This window comes from Scaptodrosophila lebanonensis, unplaced genomic scaffold (assembly GCF_003285725.1).
Source record: "Scaptodrosophila lebanonensis strain 11010-0011.00,11010-0021.00 unplaced genomic scaffold, SlebRS2 tig00001418-arrow-arrow-pilon, whole genome shotgun sequence".
In the NCBI taxonomy this organism is placed as follows: domain Eukaryota; kingdom Metazoa; phylum Arthropoda; class Insecta; order Diptera; family Drosophilidae; genus Scaptodrosophila; species Scaptodrosophila lebanonensis.
The window spans coordinates 1409415-1435593 of NW_022060744.1; the positions used below are offsets into that span (position 1 = coordinate 1409415).

General features: G+C 41.5%; 3 protein-coding genes across 3 annotated transcripts in view; all 3 read left to right on the plus strand.

Annotated features, from left to right (window-relative positions):
• The window catches only part of LOC115633305 (Ca(2+)/calmodulin-responsive adenylate cyclase), a 38647-nt gene extending 24077 nt beyond the window's left edge, over window positions 1-14570 (plus strand). Inside the window, exons 4-19 of the mRNA XM_030530724.1 lie at window positions 29-763; window positions 1220-1347; window positions 1409-1712; window positions 1834-2082; window positions 6392-6862; window positions 6924-7090; window positions 7156-7266; window positions 7341-7581; window positions 8132-8278; window positions 8354-8438; window positions 8506-8640; window positions 8707-8881; window positions 9017-10334; window positions 10791-12007; window positions 12069-12745; window positions 13060-14570. Of these exons, the coding sequence (XP_030386584.1) occupies window positions 29-763; window positions 1220-1347; window positions 1409-1712; window positions 1834-2082; window positions 6392-6862; window positions 6924-7090; window positions 7156-7266; window positions 7341-7581; window positions 8132-8278; window positions 8354-8438; window positions 8506-8640; window positions 8707-8881; window positions 9017-10334; window positions 10791-12007; window positions 12069-12745; window positions 13060-13376 (6477 nt within the window). The 3' untranslated portion in view covers window positions 13377-14570. The remainder of the gene's footprint in view (window positions 1-28; window positions 764-1219; window positions 1348-1408; window positions 1713-1833; window positions 2083-6391; window positions 6863-6923; window positions 7091-7155; window positions 7267-7340; window positions 7582-8131; window positions 8279-8353; window positions 8439-8505; window positions 8641-8706; window positions 8882-9016; window positions 10335-10790; window positions 12008-12068; window positions 12746-13059) is intronic.
• A 4537-nt stretch (window positions 14571-19107) lies between these two features.
• LOC115633389 (venom allergen 3-like) lies at window positions 19108-20004 on the plus strand. The gene is made up of 3 exons (XM_030530832.1): window positions 19108-19245; window positions 19304-19710; window positions 19770-20004. The coding sequence occupies exons 1-3, from the start codon at window positions 19108-19110 to the stop codon at window positions 20002-20004; spliced, it is 780 nt and encodes a 259-aa protein (XP_030386692.1).
• A 1935-nt stretch (window positions 20005-21939) lies between these two features.
• LOC115633267 (venom allergen 5-like) lies at window positions 21940-23004 on the plus strand. The gene is made up of 3 exons (XM_030530672.1): window positions 21940-22096; window positions 22172-22566; window positions 22651-23004. The coding sequence occupies exons 1-3, from the start codon at window positions 21968-21970 to the stop codon at window positions 22907-22909; spliced, it is 783 nt and encodes a 260-aa protein (XP_030386532.1). The 5' UTR covers window positions 21940-21967; the 3' UTR covers window positions 22910-23004.
• The last annotated feature ends 3175 nt before the right edge of the window (window positions 23005-26179 follow it).

Sequence of the window (26179 nt, forward strand, 5' to 3'; positions counted from 1 at the left end):
TCTCTATATTTTCGATGTTCGATTGCAGAACATATTTAATGGCATTGTTTGCCTGCTGTTCGCCATTGTGCTGGTGCTGCTACAATGCTCCATCATCAAGGATCACCATTTACCGATACTGTGCTACGGGATTTTGCTTTTCACCGCCAGCATCTGCATTGTGTCGATGCCGACACTGGGAAGTGTCTTTCCCGTCGACACCAAGGAGGTTATGGCCGAGGGCGTCTGGCAAATTGTGTTTGTAGTCTTTCTGGCCTATGCCATGATGCCGCTCCAAATCTGGGAGGCGGTCACCTTTGGGATTGTTGTGCCTTCGGTGCATATTAGTCTGACGGTGTACAAAATCTTCACGGACTCGTTTCGCTATTTGGAGTACAACCAGCTGATTGCCAACATTGTGGTATTCATTGGCGTCAATGTCGCTGGCTTGGTGGTAAACATAATGATGGAAAGGGCACAGCGTCGCGCTTTTCTCGACACGAGAAATTGTATTGCGGCGCGTCTCGAAATACAGGATGAGAATGAGAAGCTCGAGCGTTTGCTTTTGTCCGTTTTGCCCCAGCACGTGGCCATGCAGATGAAGAACGACATCTTGTCACCAGTGGCCGGCCAATTCCATCGCATCTACATACAGAAGCATGAGAATGTGAGCATCCTCTTTGCAGATATTGTCGGCTTTACGGTACTCTCGTCTCAGTGCAGTGCACAGGAGCTGGTGCGACTCTTGAACGAGCTCTTTGGACGGTTCGATCAGCTGGCGCATGTAAGTGTGGGATTGGCTCCCTTGCCTATCATTTAAGTCCTTTGTATGGGAAGGGTGAAGCATGTTATATATTTGATCAGCAAACACGAGACGACTCGATACAGACATGTTTCTCTGTCTGTCTGTTCTTTCGTTTGCTCTCTTGTTCGACTGTATGAACCTCGATAACTTTTGAATCATAGCAGCCATGGACATTGGAGTTGACGTGTAGACTTCTCTTATACTTATGCAGAACAAGTTTTTCACAAATCCGTAATTGCTTCATTATAAGCTCACGTTTCATTAAGATCCGTCTGCCATATCGTATAGTTACCACAGGAATAATTGACACTAAATTAGTTCAAACCATTAACTTTTTTGGTTTATCACGACAACATAAAGTTGATGAACACTCTCTTTTTCGTAAATTACTCCCAAGTTGTAAATAATGGTATATTATAAATATTTGTATTGCAGGACAATCATTGCCTACGCATCAAGATCTTGGGGGATTGCTACTATTGTGTCTCTGGGCTGCCGGAACCGCGCAAGGATCATGCCAAGTGTGCTGTGGAAATGGGACTGGACATGATTGATGCCATAGCGTAATGAGACCCCTTTTTCTCTGTCTCCTGGTCTACTGCAATGCTTGTTTTTATTTTCCAGGACCGTTGTGGAGGCCACAGATGTCATACTGAACATGCGTGTGGGCATTCATACGGGTCGAGTGCTCTGCGGGGTCCTAGGTCTGCGCAAATGGCAGTTCGATGTCTGGTCCAATGATGTGACGCTGGCCAATCATATGGAGTCGGGCGGGGAGCCAGGACGCGTGCATGTAACTCGCGCGACCCTGGACTCGCTGTCCGGTGAATACGAAGTGGAGGCAGGACATGGGGACGAACGCTCCTCCTATTTGCGGGACCATGGCGTGGACACGTTCTTCATTGTGCCGCCGCCGCATCGGCGCAAGGTCAGAACCCTCTCTCATTATTATTATTGTCTACCCCTTGAAGCAATTAGTGCTAGTGGACGTAGTTGCTCATTGGCATCCTGTTTTGTTTTCTTTTTCCTTTTTCGTGTCTCTCTTACAGCCATTAATGCTAAGCACGCTAAGCGTACGCTCGGCCATCGGTAGTCGCCGCAAACTCTCATTTAGAAACGTTTCCAATGTGGTCATGCAGCTTCTTCACACCATCAAGTTCTCAGAGCCAGTGCCGTTCTCCAACATAGCCACCGGCTCGTTTCCACCGTCGGCGGGCAGCGGCGTTGTTGGGGCACGTGGCAGCACAGCAGATGCCTCCGCTGCCAGCGTTCAGGTGGCAGAGAAGGGGCTACGAAAGGTAAATTCAAATCACATTCTCACCCAAACGCCCACAAATACAAAAGTAAAAACAAAAACAAAATAAAAGACTAAATAGAAGCACACAGATGAGCTCTCCTAGCCTAGCCTAGCCTAGTATTAGTAGTTTAGTTTTGCATGTCCAGCGAGTGAGTCCCAGGCTTGGATGACCGCCAGCCAATCGGTCAAGGCTATGGGGACCACCAACACCCACACACACCTACTATATATATACTTATAATATATACAAACATTTGGCATTTGGTTTCGTTTTCAATTTCATTTGTCATTTTCATTTCGCCCCATTCGCTTCGGTTTCTTATTGTTTTGATTTGCTTTTGGTTTGTTTTGTTGCCGATTTAGCGATATAGACAAAGTATTTTATCTGCCAGGGACGGTTTTTTCTCAGGTTTTTTCTGTAATTGCTAAAAACAAAAAAAACACTCGAAAAGAAACTCGAATTTCTGCCACTGCTGCGTATTCTTCTTATGATTTCTTTCGTTGATTTCTTTCTTTCTGTTCGTTTATTTACAGGATGCGGTAAGTGTGCCTCTCGCTTTTCCTCAACTAACATACATACTCACATGACATGCATACATACTATATACAAGTATACAATACATACATACATCAAACATTCTCGTGCTGGCTCCAAATTTCTCTCCAATGAGCCCTAACTATACACCACTCCCACCCCATCATATACAATACTATATATATCTACTTTACCACTTTCAAACATAAACTTATATTTACTATACGAGAATATATAAACAGTTCAGTATTGTCTGTATTAACAATTAGCGTAATACTCGTATGTACAAAAAAAAGAAAGAAGAAGAACATCAACAACAACAACAACAACAAAACAAAAAGCGTTATTTTCTTTCCGTGCGTTTGCATAAATGTTGTGCGTTTATTGTGTAAATTACAAATTTGTAAATTGTTAACTAAGCTTTTCAAAATCAGCAGCCAATTGTTCAGCAGCGTTGTATATTCTTCAGTCCCTGCAGTCCCCGCCGAACAGCTAAACGGTCAGACACGCAAATATTTTGCTCACAAATTACAGAAATAAGTATTACGTATCCTTGGTTGGGTTCCAAGGCCGAGCCTTTATACTCGTAGCAATCGTAGTAATCCGGTATTCAATCAAATAGAAATCTGATTGTTCCTCTAGCATATACATACATATACTATATAAAATGGGAGGCTAGGAATAATATCCAATTAGTTTTTAATACTATCTTCACTGAAAAGAGTTCAATAATATCTTATTTTATTGAAACAATTTCCTATGCATGATACGGCATTCCAATTTTCTTGTCCAATTTGGTTCAGATACTTTACAAACAAAACACACTTCTGTCCGATCGTTCTTATGGCAGCAGTATGATCTAGCTCTCCGGTTTGGTTCAAATTGAATATTATGTCCCAAGAATATGTATAGCCTTGGCTTAGCTTTAGAAACAAGGAAGTTATTGATAACTCGGTGGATCGTTCCTAGATAGCTATATGATATAGTAGTCCAATGTGCGCTACTTGGAATAATTAATTGACTAGTATGGCTAGTATGGAAACAGAAGACTGGAAGTTTCTACTATCTGTATCGAGTCGAGGGCTCAGCCACGCCTACTCCAACCTGTTAACCATGGCTGACAATATGATGCCATTTTTTTTGATAAGAAATTTTCTTATACTTCGCATGGCCTATTGCTCGCATTCGAATTGAATGAGTTTGTATGCAGATTGTTTGCCAGTCTGACCGCAATTAAGCTGTTGTGTCTTTTACATTTGTGAAATATTTGACCTCATAACTTAGATTGTTACTTGCTTTTATTTTTGTTAACCTATATCTATCTACAATCTATTTATATCTATACCTTGCCATATTATCTATAAACCATACCATGCCATACTATATGATATACTGTACTATATACTATTCGATATATACTATACCATACCATACTATACTACACTATACTTATGCGTATGTATATGAAATATATATGCATATATGTTGTTCTTCGATTTAGGTAATGCGTCTACAAAAAATTTTACACGCTACCCCGCTACCGCTTGTCGTTGGGGTTGGTGTTGGTGGTGGTGGAGGTGGAGGTGGTGGCGGCGGTGGTGGCGGTGGCAGTGGCGGGGGCAGCGTCCAAGTGACAGTAGGCTCAGACCCCAATTCAACAGCGAGTACGATTAGTCGCATACATAGGCACAATCACAAGAACAAAAAAGTGAGCAGAGCAGCTAAAAAACAAATGATTTATTTCCATTCTGTTGACTCGTTTATGTCGATCGTTTGTTCATCCTTAATTGTGCTTTCTTGTGCTCGTCCTTGCTAATGCTCAGTTGTGTTCCTTTCTTTTCTTCGCTCGTTTGCTTGAAATGTTTTCGATATTATGGAATCGTTTCTATTTTGCAATGGCTTTCCTAATCAGCCACTGGCTTCTATATTAATTCTACTTTTCTTTTCAAATAAAAATAAAAACCATCTTATTCCTACATTTGTTGCTATTATTTTGTATTATTGCAATTTCTTTCGATATCGCCTTACGCAGTCATCATAGATTATGTTAATAGCTTAAGTGCCACTCAGGGTTCATATATTTTTTTTATCAGAACTGTACATATCTACTGTCTTGTATTCACGATGTCAATTTGTATAGCCAGTACCTCAGAGGTGAAAGTGTATACTATGTAGAAGGAGAGGGCAGAAAGAGGTGTGGCAGACCCCATGTTGCAGGTATATATTTATATAGTCGTATGTGATCAGCGTGACGAGACAATCGATGGTTCATACTTCGTACTCCTGTCCAATTGTATAAACTCCAAGACCTCTTAAATCATAATCTGGTAAGAGCAGGTTTATTGCAAATCATACATGCATATAGCCGTGGAAAAAACATTTTTTTTTTTTTTAAAATAGAAAAGGACTTATGGGTACAACAAACTTTATTTTAGTTGAATGTTTGCAACCGGAAAAAGGCTGGGTACAGAGTATTTAAGAGTTGAGATGACACGACTTCAACGTTATAGCTTGTCTTTAATTAGATACAAGTATTATTTATAGAGGAACTAGGTACTTAAGAACCAGTCGCGTGCAATCACATAACATATAAGTAAGCTAATTCTTCTTTTCTTTTTTAACATATCTGTTGCATTATTATATTATTTTAGTCTTCTTGGGTAGTTTGGGATGTTTTCTTGATTTTTCTTTTAGAAATGTGCTAAAACCGACGCCAACCGATGTTTGCAATGCATGCAATTTATCAATTTTAGATTTAAATGTTTTCTAGTTTTTGAAGTAGAATATTTCAGTATTACATTGGCTGTATGCAGTGTTTGGAAGTTTCCATCAACACTACCCTTACCTATGTAGTAAATGAATGCCTATTCGACGTTCTCTTATCTTACTTATTATACGTAGCGCAGACAGGCAAATCATTTGCACACAAATTTGTGGTATATTTTTTTTTTTTTTGGTAAAAAGATTTCTTGTTGTGTAGCATTGTTTCTTGTTCAAGTTTGCATGAGTTTGTGTGCAAATAATTTGCCTGTGTGACCATGACTTTAGTCGCTCTGAGGATTTGCCATTTTGTTAACTGATAGCTGTTGTCTTCTAATCCCGTTTTTACGCATAACTTTTGCAACTTTTTGAAAACACACATAGGTGTTCAGCAACAGTGTAACAACAGTTATATTTAATCAGCATGAAATTTGTGTTCCATACTCAAACACACACACACACACACATATATATATATACTCCCATACACACACACACACACACAGTTATTAAATATACAAATGTATGTACGAGTATGTGTCTAGATCAATAAAATGAAAATTATAAAGCTGCAATTTGCATTTCTAAGCGAGTCCATCCAATTGGTGTTGCTGCAATTTTGCCTTCAAGCACAATCAAGAAAACAGTTTTGAAATCGGTACCCATACATACATAGTATATATAGTACATACGATTACATGCCATCTCCCCTCCAAACACTACCTGCACACGCCACAGAGAGTGGCAGGCATTCACATTTCCAGTCAAATTTGGGAATAGGAAGTCTTACACAATTTCTGAACTGGAAATGTGAATGCTGCTCAGTAGTATCACAACCGGTACACAACAGTATCCAGTACTTTCTTCGATTTTCCCACACACACAACATAAGCATTCAATAGTCGCAGGAGCAGGAACAATTAGAGAAAGAACTAATCCGTTTCAATTTAATATCTGTTCTCGCACTTCCCACCTACAATATGCGCCATCTCCCCCATCCTGCGACTCTGTGCAGTCGTCCAAGGTGGCCGACAAATTCAAGCGACCCTTCCGTAAACGACACTCGGTGGCGGCCCACCATCAGCCCACCAATCGGGTCAATCGTTTCCTCTCGCAGGCCATCAATGCACGGTCCGTGGACTGCGACAAGTCGGAGCATGTCGACAGGCTGACGTTGCGCTTTCGCCAGAGCGATAAGGAGCGCGAATACCACAAAGATTTCGACTTGGGCTTCACCACAGCCATGGGCTGTTCCCTGCTGTTGCTCATCCTAGGCGCGGCTTTGCAAGTTACGGCCTTGCCACGCACCCTAATTCTGCTGCTGCTCTTTCTGACCGCCTTCATTTGGGTGAGCGCCATTCTAATGCTGCTGCTGGCGGTACGCCTCAAATGGATTATATGGGACATATCCGAAAGCTTCACTCTACGCATGGCCATCACGATTTTCACGATCATACTTATATACTCCGTGGGGCAAGTAAATGTGGTAAGTAGACGATGAGTTGTTTTAGACCAGCCGGACAGCCTTTAGTGGCCCTCCATTGCAGTTCACGTGCGTGTCCGACCATCCCTGCTCGAGCAATGGGACCATTGGCACGCTGCCCAGCAAGGATCAGGACTTTATGCAGATCGAGTCACATCGGAAGTGCTCGTTGCCACAGTATGTCTCTCTCTCCGCAGCGTTTGCTTTTCTCTCCGTGTCCGTCTTTCTCAGGTGAGTGGAAATTCCTGCGGGTGGTGGGGTAATTTTTCTACATCCCACTTCTATTTTTTTTATAGACTTCCTATCGTTTTTAAGTCGCTGCTGGTGCTCGGCATGGGCATTATTTATGGCCTCTTCATTGAGCTTTCGCATCAAAATATCTTCGAGTGCTACGACAGTCGTGTCAAGTAAGTCTCTTCCTCCCCTCCCTTTCTCCCACAATGGCAAGAATCCGAACGAGCCTGTGTTGTTACCATTTCAGCGCTTCCATTCCGCTCCATTTGATCTCATTGGCGCGCATTGTCATCTTTATGATTGCAATTTTGGTGCACGGCCGGATGGTGGAGGGAACGGCACGGCTTGACTTCCTCTGGCAGCTGCAGGCCTCACAGGAGAAGAAGGAGATGGACGTATTGCAAGAGTCCAATAAGCGTATTCTGCATAATTTGCTGCCCGCTCATGTGGCTGCACATTTTCTCGATGCACAATTTCGCAACAACATGGTAAGACAACATAAAGGGTGTGCCAACTAGAGGTGTTGGACTGGAAGGCTAGTTGGTTGACAGTTATCAGATATCGATATTTGTGATCGATGATAAGCTTAGGAAATATAAATCATTCAATCAAGAAGATTCTGAGCTCCACGGAACTGGCTCAGCATGACATTAAAAGGACTTTGGCTTTCGTTCCCAACACTTCAACTCAACACCGTGCCTAAGAACTTGAACCCTTCACGTCCTCACTGTATCGGCAAGCAATTAATTGGGACCCGAGATGGCGCATTTTAAAACGAAACGATCTCTACTTCCACTCGAGTCGCAAAAAATATCTTTCGTTTTGGAAGCAACAGCTGACCACCACTGTTGGGTTTCTATCTTTGGATAAGCTTTACATCCTATTCATCCGCCAAATAGAGGCCTAATTGTACAAAACAGTAATCGAGAATTTCGAAGTAGAGTTCTCAATTGTACCCTACACCACTTGTTGAAGCACCCTTTACATATTTGTTTGCACAAACCTATAATGTAATTTCTTTCTCGTTTGCTGCTGTAGGAGCTATACCACCAAAGTTATGCCAAAGTGGGCGTCATCTTCGCCAGTGTTCCTAACTTCAACGAGTTCTACACTGAAATGGATGGCTCCGATCAGGGACTGGAGTGCCTGCGTCTGCTTAACGAAATTATTGCGGATTTCGATGAGGTAGGAAAGACGTTTACATTTATATTAGCTGCCGAGCTCTATTTTTTCTACGTCGTATTTCGTTAAACACTTTAGCTGCTTAAAGAGGATCGCTTCCGAGGCATCGACAAAATAAAGACCGTGGGCAGCACCTACATGGCAGTGGTGGGCCTGATACCAGGTAAGCATCGCACCGTTATTTCTTCTCGTCTCCCTACATCACCCACACTTTCGTATTCCCTTCTCAGAGTACAAGATACAGCCCAACGATCCCAATTCGGTGCGTCGACACATGACCGCTCTCATTGAATATGTCAAGGCGATGCGTCTGTCTCTTCAGGAGATCAACAGTCACTCATATAACAATTTTATGCTGCGCGTGGGTAAGTAATTCATGAAATAGGTCTGTAGACGATGCTCGTACATCTTCAACCATTCCTATAAACCAGGAATCAATATTGGACCCGTAGTGGCGGGGGTAATTGGAGCGCGGAAGCCTCAGTATGACATCTGGGGCAACACGGTCAATGTGGCAAGTCGCATGGACTCGACTGGCGTACCTGGCTACTCACAGCTAACCCAGGAGGTGGTGGATAGTTTGGTCGGTTCGCACTTTGAGTTTCGGTAAGTTGCGTTTAACGCATTAAAGGTCTAGCGGGATATACTTGTACTTGTATGATTATAATCTCTTCATGAGATGCAACTAGGATATTAAGTGCTTTTAACCAAGAGTCTAAAATTGTTGTCCTCTTCTTACAGCTGCCGCGGCACGATCAAGGTGAAGGGCAAAGGCGACATGGTCACCTATTTTTTGTGTGATAGCAACAGCAATGCGCTGAAAAGCGAAGTGCGCAATGCGATGATATCGAGTCGGCCAGCGCCGAATTCGAAAGCCCAAGACACCCAGGCGCTACAGATGTACGCACACCCCACAGAGTATTATCAGAAGAATACTGGGTTCGGTGACAAGAGCTTTCACAATGTTAACATGGACACCTACAGCATTAATAAGGAGAATAGTTTGGGCAATGGGGACGGTGGAAGTATGATGATGGCCAGCGAGGAGCAGCAGCTGCTGCCCAAGCACCAGCAACAACAACAGCAGCAGCAGCAATCAGTTCCCCAGTACCATCATCTACATCAGCAACAGCAGCAGCGACTGAACAGCAAATTCCAGAAGCAGCCCAACTTCATTGCCAATGGTGGTCTGCCGAATATACGAGAGAATGGTAACCACAATGGCGATCACCATGGCTCGGAGTGCGGCAATTATCAGCCTCCGGCACCCTACACCGGCAGCACCAACTATGGACGCGGCTATGCGCCATTGCAGCATAATAATCACCAGCAGCAGCAGCAGCATCAGCAGCATCAGCAGCATCAGCGCTCGCTGTCCTTCAGTTCGATGGGAGCGTGTACAACAACAGCAGGACATAACTCCGGTTCTGGATCCCCACCAGCCCTGATAGCAATTGCACCTCAGTACCAACACCAGCACCAGCTTGAATTCCAAAACGAACTCCAATTAAAGCAGCAACTACAACTACAACAGCAACAACAACAACAACAAGCACCTCAACCCATTCCTCTGGTAACGTTGCGAGAACAATTTAATATTATTGAAAACCCCAGTGGTAAGCAGCAACAGCAGCAGCCCCCCAACTATGGCGGCAGATTTCATGCCAGTGCTGGGCCAACGCTGGGTATGGGTGTGGGTTTTGGTGTCGGTGCCGGTGTCGGTTTCGGTGTCGATGTGCCCGACATAACTGGTGGCATGGCGTTGAGGCACGATATGCATGCATCCCCCGTGGGCGTTGGGGCGCGCAATTTCATGACACCATCGCTGCAGCATGGCCAACTTAACCAGCCTCAGTTCCACAAGCATTCCCATCCACATCCGCATCCGCTATTACATCATCTGCATCACTCACATCAACCTCAAGCATCTCAGCCATCTCAGCCATCTCAACCATCGTCATCGTCGTACAGCATGAGCGGCAATCTGAGCTTAAATTATGGCAACTGCCGCGAAAACGAGCCGCTATTGCATGCCAACGCCGGTGCACCGGTGGCCAAGGTGAGTGATATCGACTTGATGTTGTGGAGCAAGGAGATACTCCTTTAAATGTCCCCCCCTCCGAGACTTAGATCATCATAGATACCATACATAGCGTGCGCCCAGCTGCCATGACAGTGGTTTTGAGGTTCTTTTCTTTTTTTTAACGTTCGTTCGGTCCACCAAAACCCTAGTAGTTCCGACCACACCACACCAGCTGCTACCATATATATCCAACCACAATCCATCACATCTATCCGACACTCCACCTGCTCTGCGGATCGTGTAACTAATTAATGTCTAACTCTATACTCTTTGCATGAACACACCCCCCGCCTTATCTGTATCTGTATTTAACTATATCGTATATCTCTCGCTCTCCGTCCACATGTCTCTCTCTCTCTCTCTCTCTCTCTCTCTCTTACTCTTGCTCTCTCTCTCTCTCTCTGTGTGTGTGTTTAACTCTGCACGTCAAAGATAATACCAATGCAGCATGCGCCAAAGTATGAGCCACCTCGTTACACCTGTCCCAACTCCATGTTGTCACTGCAGCAGCAGAACCAAAAACACCAGCAACTACTACAGCATCAGCAGCAGCAGCAGAAGGCATCCCTGCACTACCAACCGACACAACATCAGCAGTACGCGCTTTACTCGCAGCAGCCACCGCTGCCCGTGTTGCCACCTAAGCCCGCCTCCACCGTTTCCACCGACGCTGCCAAGCACCATACGGCGCCGCAGCGCAACTGCAATTACTTGAAGCCGTTGCCAAAGCTGCCCACCGAAATGGAAGAGAGCCGCGATATGTCGTCCAACGATGATCTCAGCTCGCGTCCCCACTCCCCTTCCATGAGTTCCTCCGATGAGAGCTACTCGAAAACGACTGAGGGCGAGGGGGAAGGAGACAGAGACTCACCTCGGGTAGGCAGCACTCATCTGCAGCGCAGTGTGCTCCCAAGCATGCCAAATCCAAATCCACTGCAATGGCTCTATCCCTGCGACATACAGGTTGATCTCGATGCCACCTCGCCCGTAATAAACATTAACAACCTGAAGGATTACGAGGTGAGCTCCACAACGGAGAGCCACGGCCAGCTACCAACCACAAGTAGCATGCAACATAAGGGTGGCAGCTTTGACTATGAGAGTGCACCACACAAAGCGCTGGTGGCAGCGGCAGCCGCTGCAGCAGCCTCAACTTCGGTCAAGTCACCATTTGAGAGGGAATTACAAAGACTACTAAATGGCTCGGCCCGCACACGACCCGGCGTACCAACGACCTCACCAGCGTTATGTGGTGATGGCAATGCAACCACATCGGCCTCAGCCGACGGCGCTGACCTCACGGGCAACCACAGCAGCAGTCGCCCCAACATGGAACTTTGCTACTCGGCCAGCAACAGCAAGCTCAGCTCCACCAATGGAGTGACGGCGGCTAGCAGCAACGGGAATCTCAGTGGCGGCAGCAATTCAATTAGCGGAAACAATAACCACAAGACGACCAGCACGACATCCATTATGGATGACCTAATGTCGCCCACAAGTGGCACCAGCGGTGTTGGGGGCAGCGTACGACATCCTTCTGGCTCCAAAATAGCGTCCAGCACCAGCTTCATGATATCCAAGCATCCTGTGGGCCTGGAGGCCATCAAAGAGATCACGCGCAACAAGAATCCCTCAGAGTCTAGTCAAATGTAAATATCCCCCAATATATAACCATATTTCAATCACTCAATCAATCATTTGCAATTGCAGGCAGACCTCCGACACTGAATCCTGTGAGATTCTGCACGAGCAGCAGCAGAATTCGCTAGCCATGCTGGATCTGGGCGGACCCGGTGTCGGTTTTATGCTCAAGGAGCACAACCACCATCGCGTGCACAGACAGCGACCGCGCTCCAAGGAGCTCAATCACAGTCATGAGAGTCTGGAAATGTTGGACGGTGGCAATCGTTTCGTGCGACACCACCACCATCATCAGCAGCAACGCGCTCGCTACAATCACGCCGACTATGGTGATCGTGATGATACTGAGGATAACCTAGCCGATGAGGAGTTCGAAGATGACGAAGTGGGTCGCGACGTGTTTCATAAGAGGTCGGAAAGTATTTCCAAACAACAGAGCGAATGCAAAGCATCCAAAGATGAGGATAACGCGCACGAGGAACTCGAGGACGACGATGACGACCAGGACCACCAAGTCGGGGACGTTGCGAAGGCATACAATAATGATGCCCATTTACACAACGGCCAACGGCACGACGCCGACAGCGTGGCGCTGCTCAACAACGTGGCCTCGCGTCTCGAAGCGAATGTGATAAATGATGAGCTGAAGTACGGCGCACCACATCATAACCATCAGTCCATGGACTCTAATCCGCTAGAGAGTCAATCGGAGTGGTCAGACGATGATTGCCGCGAGGAAGCCACGGGTGCGTACTTAGTCTTCCAATAATCACTCATTTCAAAAGCTTATACTAAGAAGTCTGAATGTAATGGAACGATTGAAAAATGTGTAAAGTGCAAAAAGAGGTGTGTCAGATAATGTCTTGAAGGCCAGCTTGTCTCCCTGTTTGACTGTACGAGCTTCAATAACTTTTGATCCATATCAGCTAGCGATAACTAACAAATTACTCCTAACAGGCTACTTTTTTCTGTTTGCAAGAATATCTTAAGCAAATCTTACCGGGTATACAGAAGTTGGTTTGGCACCTCCCTAACACTCTACTCCTTTTCCTTTTTTCAGGTGGAGCCGAATCCACTGGCTATATTACAGACGAGCCCGGTCTGGAAAACATTTCCTTGTTGAACGAAGCCGGTCTAACTGACGCTGAGGGCGCTCTCTCCGATGTTAACTCGCTATATAATGCGCCCGATGTGGACGACACATCGGTTTCCAGTCGAGCCAGCTCGCGTCTTCTCAGTCTCGATTCACTGAGTGGACTCTATGATTGTGATTTGGACTCCAAGCACGAGCTGGCCATTGTAAATGCCTCGCACAAAATTACCAGCAAGTTTGGACCTCAGCAACAACAACAACAGCAGCAACAACAACAGCAATAGCTAGAAACCTCAATACTGAACTGTACTTAAATGATTTGCAGAAAACTTATTTCCATAAGTTTGTGTGCAAATTATTTGCCTGTCCTAAGCTGGAGCGCCATAGACAAGGGTCGCTGGGTCGTTGAAGACCTCAGCCCCCAAACATTTAAACATTCAATGCAAAATGAATGATTTTAAAAATTGAAAAACGAATTAAACCGAGTTTATTTCAAAAAGAAGTTAATATGAAAATATATAGGAAATAGGTAAAAAGAAAAATGGAAAAAATGTGCAAACAAAATCAAAATTAGTTTAAAGTTCGGTATCTCAATGTTAACTCGAAACCTACTTATTATTAAAACGATAATTACATGAATACATCATACACCTATGTATGTATATCTGCACTTTTAAGGAGGATGTGAAGTTTAACTAAACGCATACTAATGATGTTGTACCATCTGATTTAAGATATTATGGTAATTTGTAAGCAAAAGTAACACTCTTAAGTTTAAGTTTATGCTTTTAAGATATGCGTATCTTAAGAGGCAGGTAGATCTTTTTTTTTGTATATTAGTGGCATATGTATGTATGTATATCTCTAAGAATATGTATGTACTTATGTATGTATATATGTAAAAATAAATAATAGAGCGTACAGAGTTGGCTTTAGTCTGTAGAATGTGCTAGATCCATGCCTTTGCGAATATGCCTTTTGTTGGTATTACGTTTATTTTTATACCCTGTACTCAAAGGGTCAAAAGGGTATACTAGTTTAGTGCGAATGTGTGTAACACACAGAAGAAGTCGCAAGTCGATATAGCGTTTTGATAGCAACTGTCCGTCTGTATGAGCTAAATGATCTCGGGAAGTAGAAGGGCTACATTAACACTACTGGGTATCTATGTTCCCCAAAGCCTTAGGCAGATAGAGTTTTGTTTTTTGCACTCCCCGCTCCCGCGCTCTAAGGGATTTTCCAGAATCCCCTCAAGGCTTGCAATTTTTAATTTGAATTTATGTTTTTTTTTTTAATATTATTTTTTTGAATTGGGTACAGGGTATTTAAGAGTCCGATTTTAGCATTCCATTCATGTTTTGTTTTATCTCTTGGTTTAAGGTATAGGCACAGAATAATCCATTTAGGTGACTTCTTCATAATTGATATTTATATCTGGCAATAATTGAATATTGACAAGCTTGTTATTTGAAATAAAAAAGATTTAAGTGTCAAAGCAACACCTATATATACCATAAAATACATTAAAATGGCGAAACTATAAAGAACAACAATTGATTCCAAATAATTGATGTAGGCTGTAAAATGTAGAAAAAAGTACATCTTATTGTGAACGAATTTATTAATTATGGATCAGTGAATATTATTTAAGTGGACTTTGTAAGCACAAAACAGCTGAATACATGCTTCATTTTTTTCTAAAAGGGTAGATCGTGTAGGAGTTGGGCAGCTTCCACTAAGTCTATGCGTCTGTACGAATGTCAAGATCTCAAAAAGTTTGCGAGCGAAAACCGTTAAGCTTGGCAAAACGGCCAACTAATTCTTGGTATACCCTGCACCCAAATCTTGAGGCTCTATTAAAAAGTCTGAATACACCCATGCTATAGCTATATATGTTTGTGTATTTGAACAGCATTATGATATAGCCATGTCCGCCTTTCTGTTCGTTAGCTTTTCTGTCTGTATGTATGAACTCCGGGATCTTTTAAATCAAAACCGAAATGAACATCAAAATTGGCATGCATACTCGTAATTTGCTTATACATATGCAGAACAAATTTACTACAAGCTACATATAGTATATATAGCATAGTATATAGCTCCATTATTTTATAAAGCTGCATAGGAGGGATTGGTGCAAAAGTCAATTTTATAGATACAGCTGTTAAAAACATTTTTACCGAATTTGAAATTTGTAAGTGTTATTTATTAATGTGCCACCATACTCAGAAGTTCTATGCACTATATATCAAAGGTCCTACAGGAAAAATCGAAGAAATATTACTACCATCAAGCTTGAACTGTGGCGAGAAGAGGAGCCGGTACAAGAGTCTTGACATTCTATTAATTTTCTCATTGTTAGTTTCCAGGGGGTAAAGGGTATGCAATAGTCGTGCCAAGCCAGATATAACACCACAAAAAAAGTCCAAAAAAGAGACATATCGTTTGGTCTGTTGACTTCGACACTCATTGTTCGCACGCTGCGTAAACAAAATAAAGCGTATACAAATTTAGAAATCTGACAAGTTCTTTAATTTCCCCATCCGTCGATAAATCAATCGCTTTTTCGCAGATTATCTTTAATTAAATTCATTCACTTTCTCTCAGAGTGGTGGGGTTTGATAATGGGTTTCAATAATCGGAACTGGTGCCTCTGCTTTATCAATATTCGGAAAGCTAAAGCTAAACTAAAGTTTTGATAACGCAACTCATCTGAGACTTATAGAAATGATTTTTTGAAAATTGCAATTGCTGATTCGATTCGCAGCGAAAGTTATTGGAAATTAAAATAAAATAAATTAAATAAATATTGATATTATTATTATTATTATTATTTTTATTTTTTTTTATGCCAAACGTGCCACTCAAAAAATATGGCTTTGAGCTTCTTTTTTTGCACAAATTTCGAATACGTATGTATATTTCGTGGCGCTTCATAGATGTGGCTAATATCTTTAAAAAAGTATTGTATGTATAATTAATTAAATTAATTGCGTAACATTATTAAGTTAATTATGGAAACAATGCACCATTTCTAGTTTGTATAACAAATTCGCTTCATTCAATAATATATTTATGAAATAATGGCTTGTGAGATGTCTGCGTTGCATATATTTGCACAAAATATATACATAAATATATATTTATATATAAACTGTATCTGTAACCCAAAAATATGAGCATAAGTACAGAGTTGAAGAGAAAAGAAATCACAAAACACACATATTTTTGTGCATATAAATATATGAATAATTCAAATTCAAATAAAGCCAAAAATAAACAAAGCAGCAGCAAGCAAAAATAACTAAATAGATGTGTGCAAGAAAGCGTATTATTATTAATATTATTATTAAGCAAAGCATTGTTTAAATATTTCTGTTTTCAAAACTAAATTATTGAAAGAAAAAAACACAATTCGCTAGTTCCAACACAAACAAATACTTAAGAATATGTATATATATATACATGTGGGTTTGCAGAAATTGCTCATGAGCAGATTTGGAAATGGGTTGCTCATGCTCACTTCTGCACATTGCTCAGTGCTCACTTGAGCACACGCAACCGATTCATAAACTTGTCACCCGCCTTTGTTTGTGAGTTGCCGTGTACGAGCAGAATGTGAACCATGGTTTGTGTATACAATATAGTATATATGTATGTATGTATATTTGTGTGTATGTATGTATGTATGTATGTATGTATGTGTAAGTAAACGATATTAAAAATATTTAATTTAACTAATCAAGAGCTTAGCAATGAGTAAGTGAGCAAGAAAGTAGAAAATAATGAATTAAATCAAAAATTTTTTTTGCCAGAAATGCAAAAATGACTAGAGAGTATATATACTTAAGCACGCGTACTTACCCTTTGAATGGCATATCAATGATAAAAGATATTAACACAAAATTTGAAAACAAATATTCGAAAACAAATAAAACATACTTGACTATGAAACCTCTATTGTATATACACATATACATACATGCATACATATGTATGTATGAGCAGATATATAACTATATATATATATATATATATACATATGAATATTATATACGATACTTATAACCCAACAGAAAGTGTTTGCTGTAAATCACATATGGGTCACAACCGACTTACCCTATATAAATAAATATACATATATACAAATATATATTTGTAAAAAAGGTTGTTAAAATGAGAAAATACATTCTTATTTAGCCTCGTAAACGTTTTGGTGTGTTTTTTTGAGATAGTCCCAGCTCCTAAAAAGAGGTTTCAGGCTTTTATCGACCGACCTCTTTCCAGTAATGATCAACCAGGGGCTGCTCTTTGAAAAACGTTCCATAAGTTCAAAATCGTGTGGCTTGATTACCGATTCGACTTCTATCTGTCGAGGTACTTGAAATATATTTCATATATTTGAAAAAAGTTCCCATTTAGCCGCCCAAATGGATATGAGTGTTTTATTCAGATAGTCGAAGCTTATGGAAAGAGGTTTCAGGCTTTTATCATCGACCTCTTTTCAACGCCTTGTGAACGCGACCTACTCGTAAATATTTAGTCATATGTTTGGATCTAGCCGCCTGGTGATCGATACCAAAGTGTTGGGCTCGTTTTCGCCAATAGTAGGCCCTTTCTAAACGCTACCCTGAGTTATTTTATATGTCATCACGAAAAATTTCTAATTTAATATTTAATTTCTCGCGAAGCTATATCGGGGCTATGGAAACGTGCTCCGATTTAACCGTTTAACATTATGTGTTTATAGTTCTACTTATGTTGTGTCTTTATTCGAAAATTTATAATATTTACCATTGAACCCATTGGGTAAATACTTACCTCGTGTGTTTGCTTTTCTTTCCATCGCTAAAAATAAATGTTAAGAGCGGCTTCTCTCCATTCTCTAAACAGTAAGAGAAACTTGCACTTGGTTTTGTTGTTGCTTGGCTCCTAAAAATAGTAAAAAGTTATGACATTGAAAAGCTATGTCTGCGTTTTTTCTTTACTTTCGACACTAATTGTGTGACTATGACAAGCTGGCATAGCGACATATCTCCGGCGACATATCTCCGACATATCTGCGCGGGGATATGTCGCTTTTAGACATTTGACGCTTTCCGTATCTCCGCCTTACTAAAAACGGTCTATCTCCGATCGGAACTATGTCGTTTTAGAGTGTCATAATTTAGTTTGGAGATAAGCCGAGATAAGTCGCTATGGCTGACAAGGTATATGTACAAGTAATATAAGTTAAAAATTGAATTCTTAAAAAAAAACAAGAAAGGAATGCTAAAGTCGAGCAGGCTCAACTCTTAAATACCCTATACCACCCCACAAAAAAGTAATTAAATCGCTTAAAGAGATGACCAAACGAAGAAAGAAGACTAAAAAACAAAGTCTAATCATTTTGGACTTGGTCTTTCATCGTAAAGCTTGATCTTTCATCGAAAAATTTGGATCAGGAAGCGTTTTCTCAGACCAAGTGTACCGTTTGCTGCCTCAGCTAGCTGTGGACAATTATCGCTTTCTGGCGGGCATTGACATAGCTTCCGATTATTTGCCATATCCACATCTGTTTTAAAGTAAAAAGCCAAACAAATACTCGTATGTGAATATCATTGCATCATTTGAAATCTACGTCAGTCGTTTAGCAAATACCGATTGTAGACCAACTGTGCATACGGTCAACAAATCTGTCTGTCATCTCCGACATAGTTATATTGCAATCCTGAAGTTCCTGTGGTTCTCTGTAATATTGGCTGAGTCAGCGCTTGCTTTGGATTTGATTTCTTTTTAAGAAAGGTACAAAGAAGCTACAAAAACAATCCAGCTAGTTGTCTCTATGTTGAGAGAGCGGAAACATAACATTTCTACTTATAGAGTACTTTCTTTTCATTAGCATTTCATAAATCCAGACTTTCCAATTCACAAATACCCAAGAAACAATGTCAGCGAACAATAAAGGACAGGGATTGTCGCTTATTGCTGCAGAAAAGCCTATAAATAGTAATGGGAACTGCCGAAATTTCGTAAATGACTCAACTCTGGAACATGCTGCTGCACTTCTTGCTGTTGACTCTGCTTGTGGCGCTAATTGCGGCGCAGACCAACTACTGCGATCCGGAATGGTGTCGTCGCGGTTCACGGCACATAGCCTGCAACAATAATGGGGTAAGTACGAGCGAGGCACAGCCAATTGGTTCCCCCACAACTACATTGCCAAACGTAGAGCTGGCATGCAGCCTGTCCGACCAGGCCGGCACCCGTACTGGTTCCCATGACGCTGGGTCTGCGTCGCCTCATCCTAAGGGCGCACAATACGCGGCGCAATCAGTTGGCGGGCGGGAATCTGCGCGGTTTTCCGTCGGCGCTTCGCATGGCCACCATGCTGTGGGATGAGGAGCTGGCGCGGCTCGCCGATCTTAATGTGCGACAGTGCACCATGGAGCACGATGACTGCCACAACACGCCGCGGTTTAGAGCGAGTGGCCAGAATCTGGCCTATATTGCCTATCCGGGTCGGCGCCGGGCAAGAAGCGACGCCCAACTGAGTGCGCAGTGCATCGCAATGTGGTGGAACGAGCACAGAGGCGCCACCATCGCCCAGATAAACCGCTATCCAGAGATCTCAGCACGGTGAGTGGCATAATAACGCATGTGAGAATAGCCATTACTTTGATTTGTGGCCTTTATAGGGTTATTGGCCACTTCACGGCCATGGCTCAGATGAACAACACCCATTGTGGCTGTGCGGCGGCACGTTATTTGAGGAATCGTCGTAACGTCTACCTATTCGCCTGTAACTATGCTACGACCAACTGGATCGGTCGACCGGTTTATGTGGCGGGTCGCAGAGCCTCGGCCTGCAGCACGGGCAGGAATATCAATTTCCCAGCCCTGTGTAGTCTGGCGGAAGTCTACAGCGTCTAAAGAAGTTGTTTTTTAATCTTTAAGATTCACATTTGTTTATGAATAAGCACTTGTTATATGTATGTATATAAAGGGTGCTTTTTATGGATTTTTATTTGTATAATAATCTATAATCTTAAATAGATTGCATAGTTCGGGGGAGATCAAAAGGTAAAAAAAAAACTCGTGTAGCCTAGCGACTAGGAGCATCTGCATACCAAGTTTGGGGAATGTGGGTTCAACCGTCTCCAATATGCAGACTTTCATCCAGACAGACGGACAAGGCTATATCGATGCAATAGGCAATTGATATGACTTCTTTCTGTCGGAGCCAGCTTCGGTTTAGGGCTCCGAAACAAAGACGTTCTTATAACATTCTAATATCCTACAATACCAGACTTTGTGAAATAACATTTTAGCCCATATACTAAATGCAGTTACTGCACTCTTGACCAACTCCCACATATATATGCCCTTCTTCTGATATTTAAGACATACTATATGTGCTCCATATTTCCATCAGATAAGTCTTTACACATCTGCCACTTATTGACTTAATGATTGTGGCTGGAGATTTGAACCTGAGAAACATTTCTCGGCATTCTTCAATGGTTCGACCCATCCTATTTTCTAAATAGAGCATTACTTTATAGAATGCCATTAAAATTGTAAACCCTTAAATACATTTCTCAATATATGGTTTGTTTAGTGTCATTGTCTCTAGATATTTTCTAGAATAATGCTTGTGTAGCAGAGATTTATATCAATCCACTATAAAAATTTCTATTTTTTTTCTTGATTCTTTTCTTCCATCTTGTTTCACGTGTAATAAACAATCGAGATACGATCTCACACGTTCATGAAAATGGCACAAAATTTGCTCTTCATTCCAAAATAACCCTCCAAATTAATTTCTTTTTTTGGTTGGTCTAGTTCTATAACTATTAAAAACACCCTATATCACTTTGGAATTAGCAAACCCCTCATGCATCTCGTTACTCACCAGCCATTGAATAAATAGCGCATGGCAAACTGCAGCTGTGAGTTGACTTATCGTTTCGAAACATACACACCTTCGAAAGTGCCGGTACATATACAAGTATGTAGTACATTGTGTACATGAACTTCTATAGGTTTTGTAATGGAAGGTACATATGTAAAGAGATAAAGCTCCATAGTCGTGCACTCCCGACTTTGGGATACCTCCACCATACGTGCAAGTAAATGAATGCCCCTCTCCAGGTTCCCTAAAAGAGATCATACGAAGGTATAGATTTCAAAACGTGCTTTAAATATTAAAGCGTTCTTCGTTTAGCAGATAAACTTTAGAATTTCCACAATTCTTCGCGTACAAAATTTGACTTCCTTTGACTTTGACTTCGACTTCCATAAGAAACAATAAAATTCAATGGAAATTTCACAACGTGAATGCGATTTCGATTAGAATTATCAGAATTATCAAAACAAATAAACAAGACCTCTTATATACGTACTCTCAGTTACGGAGCTAGGCAAAGCGTCATACTTGGGAGGAAGGAAGAAAAACTAAGAAAGAAAACATTCAAAAATATGCCTTCTAGATTGCCGTAAAGAGATAATAAGAAGCAGTGAATTTTAATAGAAATTTCACAACAAAAAAAATGAGATTTCGATTACAAATATCAGTAGATACTTATGTAGTACGTAATCGGGTATACCCGAAATAAATAAACAAGATCTCTTATATATGTACGTACTCTCAGTTACGGAGCTTGGCAAAGAGTAATACTTGGGAGTAAGAAAGAAAAATACGCAAATATTTAAACAAATGTTCCAACAACAAATCAATTAATTCTCCGCCGAGTTGTGGGTGAGCGTTCAAATACTTCCCATTAAGTTGTGTAAGTAATTAGATAAAGCTTGAAAATAACAAAAGAAACGTCGTTCGTTGGCCATATAAAGCAGTAGCCGTCCGCTTGCCAGGCAATTGCTTTCTGAACTAATAATGAGAAAGAACACCAACTTAGTCATCATCAGCTGTGTGGTAGCGATGGCATTCGGAGTGGCTTCGGCCACCGACTACTGCGCCACCACCTGCGGTGGCACACAAAACATTGGTTGCAACAACAATGAGGTAGGTGTGGACCCCAGTGGTTACGTTAAAATATTCATCATCATCCAACTCATCCACTTCATGTTCCCTACCCAGAACTGGGACTCGGCCTGTCCGAGTGACAAGACCTTATTGGATTTGACGACAGCGGATAAGAATCTGATTGTGGCGCTCCACAACGAACATCGCGACTACATTGCTGGTGGCAATGATCCGGAACTTAATGCCGCCTGCCGCATGGCTACCATGAGGTGGAACGACGAACTGGCCTATCTGGCCTCCCTGAATGTGAGGAGCTGTGCCATGAGGCACGACGCTTGCCACAACACCGACGCCTTCAAATTTGCCGGCCAGAATCTGGCCTGGGTGGGCTTTTTCCCCCCCTTGAACGCGACCTCCAGCATCATCACCAGCGTCGACATGTGGTACAATGAAGTCTCTAACACAAAGCAGGCCTACATCGACGCCTATCCCTCCGGCTATAGTGGACCGTAAGTGTTTCCTCTTATACGAGTATGCCTATAGCTGCCATCCATCGATCTATCTATCCATCTTTCCATCTATCCATCTATCAGCACCATTGGCCACTTCACCGTCATGGTTGCCGATCGCAACACAGACGTCGGCTGCGCCGTCTCCACCTACTCTGTCAGCGGCCAGTCCTACAAGGCCTTCCTGATGGCCTGTAATTATGCCACCACCAATATTCTGGGCGTCAAGATGTACAAATCCTGTTCGAGCTCCGCCCAGGAATGCACCACTGGACGCAATTCCCAGTACAGCAACCTATGTAGCGCCAACGAGCAATACGATCCCAACAACCTCAGCTATTGAGTGACGTACTTGCCACAGTACACCCATAAGTATTCATACTTATGACAAACTTATTTGCAAACAATAAATAATACCTATCTAGAAGCTACAAATAATGATAAGAGATACCTAAATTACGTTAGCAGGAAATCGTCAGAACTCAACTTCATAATAATATATGAAGCCAAACGATAAGATCACCGATTTGCCGAGAGGGTTATCATTTATTTATAACTAGCAGGTCTTGCCCGTCTTTGCTGGGCTACGTATCTTTTGCATACAATTGATTTACTAACAGTGTGCTTATTGCCAGACGGGTTTCTAAAGGATGTAATGATATCGGAAGCCAAATTATAAGATCACCGACTTGCGGGTTATCATTTATGTAAAACTAATAGGTCTTGCTAGTCCTGATTGATTTACTATATGATAGTATATCTCTTTCGACACTGTGCTTAGTTCCAGATAGGTTTCTAAGTGAACTATCCGTTCCGAAAGATAGATAGTTACTATGTATACGTACTTACTCTTATGAACAAATATGCATATACTATATGATAGTCAGGTCAATCAAAATTGATTGATTGATTAATTGATTGATTAACTTGTGTTGATTGACATATGATTTTTAATCTAACAAGAGAGAACGAGGGAGAAAAAGATAGAGGAGGGGAAATGTTCGAGTGTGAAGAGGTGATTGGCAATTATCCAGCCCATTCATTGTAGTTGTAGAATTCGTTGCTTGAGCAGAGGTTGGGAGAGTTGGGCGCAATTGGTGCACTCAGAGGCAGGTGGGCCCGACCGATAGAGTATAATTTGCTTAGCTGCCTCCAATACTTTTGAGGCAGCTATGCTGAAAATGCATCTAACATAACTTTAATTATACCCTGTACCCAAAGGGTGAAAGGGTATACTTGTTTTGTGCGAATGTATCTAACGGGGAGAAGAACATGGCTATATCGACTCGGCTTGTCACACTGATCAAGAATATATATACTTTGTGGGGTCTGCCATGCCTCCTTCTGCCTGTTACATACATTTGCACGAAACCAGTATAGCCTTTTACCCTTTAGAAGTGTACCTTTATATGCTTCTGTGTCTATGAACGTCTATGGGTGTGTATCTGTACAGTACAGAGAGAGCTGCTGACTATAACTATTAATCGTAATTTCTTTAATTGTGCAAAAACCGGACAAAAGGCATCGTCTCGACTTGCCAATTATTTATTAAGTATAATTGTGTCTTCCATGCTTACTTCATAACCTTACATTTTGTAAGAGAATTCGCACGCTCTCTTGCGTCTCTGATTGATCTAACTGCGCTCTCTTGGTCCTTTGCGACAAGTTGGGGCGCTCGACCACCAAAAGCTCCAACTTGTTGGTATGTCTTCATACAACAGGCTCAACACACAAATGTAGGACAGTTAGCAATCTGTTATACAACACATTCGGCAAGTTCTGTAAATTGAGTTTTTTCTTTCTCTTTTTGTGCATCTGTTATGTTATGGTGACGTTTTGTCTGCTAATATAAAGGCCACTGAGAGTGAAACCTATTCATACGTGTACATATGTACACACATGTGTATGTACATGCATGAAAAAAATCATTAATATCAATCGCTGCGTACTTACATTTACAAACAGATTAATTGCGATCGCTTTAATAACAAATTCTTTTCAAATTAAACACATTTACTTATTTAAATCACATTTACAAACACTTAAAAAAAAAAAAATTAGGCACACACATACATAAGTATATATGTATGTGCGCAGCACATTAATCGCGCGGTATTTTCGCATTAATAAACACTTGAAGAACACTTCACACACAACTTAATACGTACATATGCTTTTACATAATATTTATAATATTTAAACTATTAATTAAAATTTTCTCACACTTTTCGGCCACTCGAAAAACAAACGGCGCGACGCTTTCAGCAGTTCGAGAAAAACTAAGCTTTGCTCTGCAGACTGCAGCTGCAAGCAGAATGCTCTCTCTTTAAGAATGTAAAAGTGAAGGCAAGGAATCAAAAATCATAACTGTAAATCCGCTCACGCGTCTCCCATACGTATTTCGCTTCATGCAAATTGTCTCACATGAATTTGTTGGTTGATTATTTGTAATTTTTCAAAATGTTTATATAAATCAACAATTAATTCAATTAAAATTATTAAAGGAGCAAGGGAAAATCCAATAATTATGCGAGTTTTGGAAAATCGCTAATTGCGTTGGAGAGGGGGGAGGGAGGGAGTATAAAAACATTTCATAGATGGCGCAGCTAACTTTGAAAATGGCATAAAAAAAATGACTGCCGATATGAGGCGCTTAAGTGCAAAAGGCTATTAAATAGGATGCACCAAACGTAATTATTTTCATACGAAATCCCGTCTTAATGCTGCCAAAAGGAAATTTCATGCAGCTAAGTATCGGGGCAGCTAAGCAAATTATACTTTATAAGTTAATACATTAGAGTGGAAGCCCCAAAGCCCCGATCTCAATATTGTACATAGGACGTCATGCCTTCGGTTGCGATCGTTTCTTTAATTTCCCGCACTGGGGCCACCTTCAATGGCACTTACAAACAAATGCAAAGTTATAAAATAATGTAACGTAACTTCGACTCCATTTTCCACTTAGCAGCTACTAATCCTACTTACAACCTACTTCTCACCGTTCTACTCTAGTGGCGACGCCCTGGGCCTCGTTACATACATATACTTGTAATAGAGAATGCTTGGGCTTATACCCGTATAAAAAGAAAAGGAAGCTCAGACTTATCAAGAGCGCGCGAGGAGACGATTGCTGAAGTTCAAGGACTTTGGCAGGATATACTTGTATCATTGGGAACATTACAAAATTTGGTCAAATCAATTGCTGTACGGTTGAAAAAGGTCATTGATGTCAAAGGTATACTTTTATTAAATTTTTGTTATCCCCACCAATAATAACTCTTTCTTTCAGCCCTGAAATAAGGTGTTGACTAATACACCACACAGATGATAACCGGACACGGCTACTTCAGCTCTTTCCTCCATGCTACTGAGGTGAGTCCACAAAGTAGCTGCGAGTACAATGAAGCCAAGTATGATACCGTAAGTTACCATTAATTTATTATTTATAAATTTAAGATGGATGAACTCAATAAATCAATAGAAATCGCCGCAACAGCCTTATTGTTCTTATGTCGAACTACTTTTGTCCACCGTTGTAATTCCCTGTAAGTTGTGCAAGTAATTAGATAAAGCTTGAAAATAACAAAAGAAACGTCGTTCGTTGGCCATATTG